Source organism: Triticum aestivum, chromosome 6D, assembly GCF_018294505.1.
Source record: "Triticum aestivum cultivar Chinese Spring chromosome 6D, IWGSC CS RefSeq v2.1, whole genome shotgun sequence".
Taxonomy (NCBI): domain Eukaryota; kingdom Viridiplantae; phylum Streptophyta; class Magnoliopsida; order Poales; family Poaceae; genus Triticum; species Triticum aestivum.
In genome coordinates, this window is record NC_057811.1 from 367,620,318 (window position 1) to 367,623,178 (window position 2,861).

The 2,861-nt window shown below is 47.6% G+C and overlaps 1 protein-coding gene across 2 annotated transcripts; it reads right to left on the reverse strand.

Annotated features, from left to right (window-relative positions):
* Positions 1–227: 227 nt before the first annotated feature.
* LOC123145135 (uncharacterized) lies at positions 228–2,632 on the reverse strand. 2 transcript variants are annotated; one of them, XM_044564459.1, is made up of 2 exons: positions 2,357–2,632; positions 228–664 (listed from the first exon to the last, which is right to left on the reverse strand). In XM_044564459.1, the coding sequence occupies exon 2, from the start codon at positions 644–646 to the stop codon at positions 383–385; it is 264 nt and encodes an 87-aa protein (XP_044420394.1). In that variant the 5' UTR covers positions 647–664; positions 2,357–2,632; the 3' UTR covers positions 228–382. The 2 variants fall into 2 exon arrangements, with proteins under 2 accessions (XP_044420394.1, XP_044420393.1); XM_044564458.1 differs by lacking the exon at positions 2,357–2,632 and adding an exon at positions 1,492–2,221.
* Positions 2,633–2,861: the final 229 nt, after the last annotated feature.

Genomic DNA, 2,861 nt, shown 5'->3' on the forward strand with positions numbered 1-2,861 from the left:
CTGATTGGACCTTATGCGGGCAACCAAACACGCCCATCATTTCTCTCCCGTTGCTTCTCGTAATAAATATCTCTCCCTTTACAACGCATGGGCATATGTGTAGTCAGTCTTAATATCTTTAACCCCTTCAACAAATAGTGCTAATCGCCACAGACTATGAGATTGCAAGAAATTGGAACCACAAACTCGTTTACAGCAGCTAGTTCGTGTATCATACCACAGTTCACTGTACAATTGTCTTCATTTCCTTCCCAAATGTTTCAGTTTAAACACAGGAAACACACTGGAGTACATCCATTCCACCCCTAGACCAAGACAGCAGAAGGGTGAAGAACTTCAGAAGAAGAAAAACACTTATGTATGCACGCTTAGGCGTCAGTGATCACACGGTTGCAGCGTTCTTCTGGGGGCACGGCGTGGATAGGGCATCAGGAGTGGACGGGTACGAGATCGAGATCAGCTTCGATCTGCACTTCGCTGCCCCATCGTCGCGATATCCGTTTGCCCCAGGGGTGGTGCTTGGTGTGTTGACCTTGGGGTTCAGGAGCGAAGTCTCAGGGAGGGACTGAGAGATTGCGATCAGCGACCGGCGAACAGTTTCCCGAGTGAACTCTGATGCTGCTGCTGCTGCTGCAGGCGAGGCCATCAACCGAAGTACTAAATGCTGCATTTCAAGTGTTAAACGAAGGATGCTGAAGATCAGACTCACAAGTTGAAGAATTTTCAAGAAATGAGAGAACCGAGAAACAAGGGCAGATTCATCAGTTTATTTTATTTCAAGGTAGATGATGAAGAATCCAAACAAATTCACCAGTATGGAACTTTGGAAAGGAACATCTAAATCTGCATGCTGGTATGCTAATTTAGTACTAGTAAACCACAACAAGCACTAGCTAAATAGATAACAGTTATATTTATTAACCCTGGTGCTTGATCCACCTGGACCCTGAACAATTAAACTTCAATGCTAACCTGTAATTTGAAAAATCGTTAAACTTGAAGCATATCCCAGTTTTTTTATATTCTTTTTGCATTTTTTATCGTTTAAAACATGCAGAAAAAAAATCATAGGCATAAGTAATATTATGAAATAAAAATCGGAGAAACATCGTAAAAAACGGCGGCTCTTTGTGTCCAGCGAAAAATGACAGGAACACTTCATTTATCTCTTGTAACAATTAATCATATTCACTGACGAAATTTTGGCGGTCCTAACATTATATCAGTCCCCGCGCCCATGAATTTCGGATCAAGCACCATAGTTTAAGGTTTGGGGATGTTTGGAATGTAACTTAGGATGTTTATTTTCCTACTCCATCCGTCCCAAAGTTAGTAGTACAAAGTTGAGACACTTATTTTGGGACGGAGAGAGTAATATTTAGCAGGGCCACCACTCATCAAATTTGCACCCACGCTGCATGCTGAGAGTGAACCATTAATCATGGCACGTTTATCAAATGAAAAATCTCCTACAGTGGCAGACCAACTAACCTGGAAAACGGCTGGAGATATGGTACAAGGGCAGGAAATGACCAGACACTTGCGGCCCCCAACTTGCTAGAAGAACCAACCTCTAGCCTCGTTAGTTCCTTTGATGGATCTCCAACGAAGCTAGTGGTTGCTTCTTCCAACAACCAACCCCCAAGGTAGCTAGAGAGATTTGCCTTGCTTTTATACGTACCAGGAGAATAGATCATGCTTTATTTGATTTATTACTTAATTATAGACAAAAAGAAGTGGAAACCCCTGTTCCAACAGCAGCCGTCCATCGAACAGAGCCAACAATAGCAAAGACTTGACACCCGGTCTGTTCACCTAATTTTGGATCAACGGCACAGCCTAAAATTAGCCTTCCACACGCAGCCAGTGCAAAAGATACCACGAGTTCCACACTTGACAGACTAACAGAATCTCTAGACCTCTACCGGCCACACCGATTCCGTGTTTCATGGTGCAGACGAGACCAAACTTTCTGTAACTAGAACTGGAAGGCTCTGAAGCATCCTGTAGTTATAATTTCATCAACTGCGCAAGGAACAAAGCCACTGATCTCTGCTCCACAACATGAACTGACACACAAGGAAACAAGCGGAGATTGCTAACCCTCACGGCATGATCGAACAGCTCCCCAACTCTTCCGCGCACAGTAATTCTAACCTAAAGCATGTGGCGTCTCGCCAAGAAAGCCGATGAATGAACAACACCCACCCCCACCCGACCCCACCCCACCAACCACCAAAGCAGGAAGCCCGCGGAATCCTAACTTCGCGCGGCGTTTGATCGAGACCGCGGTGATGAACAAACACAGATCGAGCGAAGGGAGAATCAATACTGAGGCTTTGGAGAAGGAACTCACCGGAGACGAGCGGAGGAGGAGACCTGGGGGCTGGGGGGGACGGAGAGGCGAAGAGAGATCGTCGTCTTTGGCAAGGCAATAGTCCAAGACACACGCACCCACGCTCCGTTGACGTCTTCTCCAATATACCACCTGATCTCGCGAGCGGCGTATCCTCCCTCGTGGCGGACCCCGCCCGGCTCACGCCTGGCCGCACGTTCCGCGATAGACGGCCAGCCATCGGCGCCGAGCTCTACGCCGCCCGGCCTCTCGCTGTCTTACCGGATAGGGATTGGCACGCTGATTGCGAGATTAATCGTATCCAATTCTACCGTCTTCCATCTACTATCGCTCGAAGGTTAGATCCGATTCTACCGCTCGAAGGACGTGAATTCCAAGTTGCACCGGGGGACGCACTCGCGCTCGCTGGATGGCAAGTGGGCCCCGACTGGCCGTGTGCCTTGGGGCTGGTAAAACTGTCGGTGAGTTCGTTTCCGTGCGTAGGTTTCGAGGCCGGTCTGGTCGG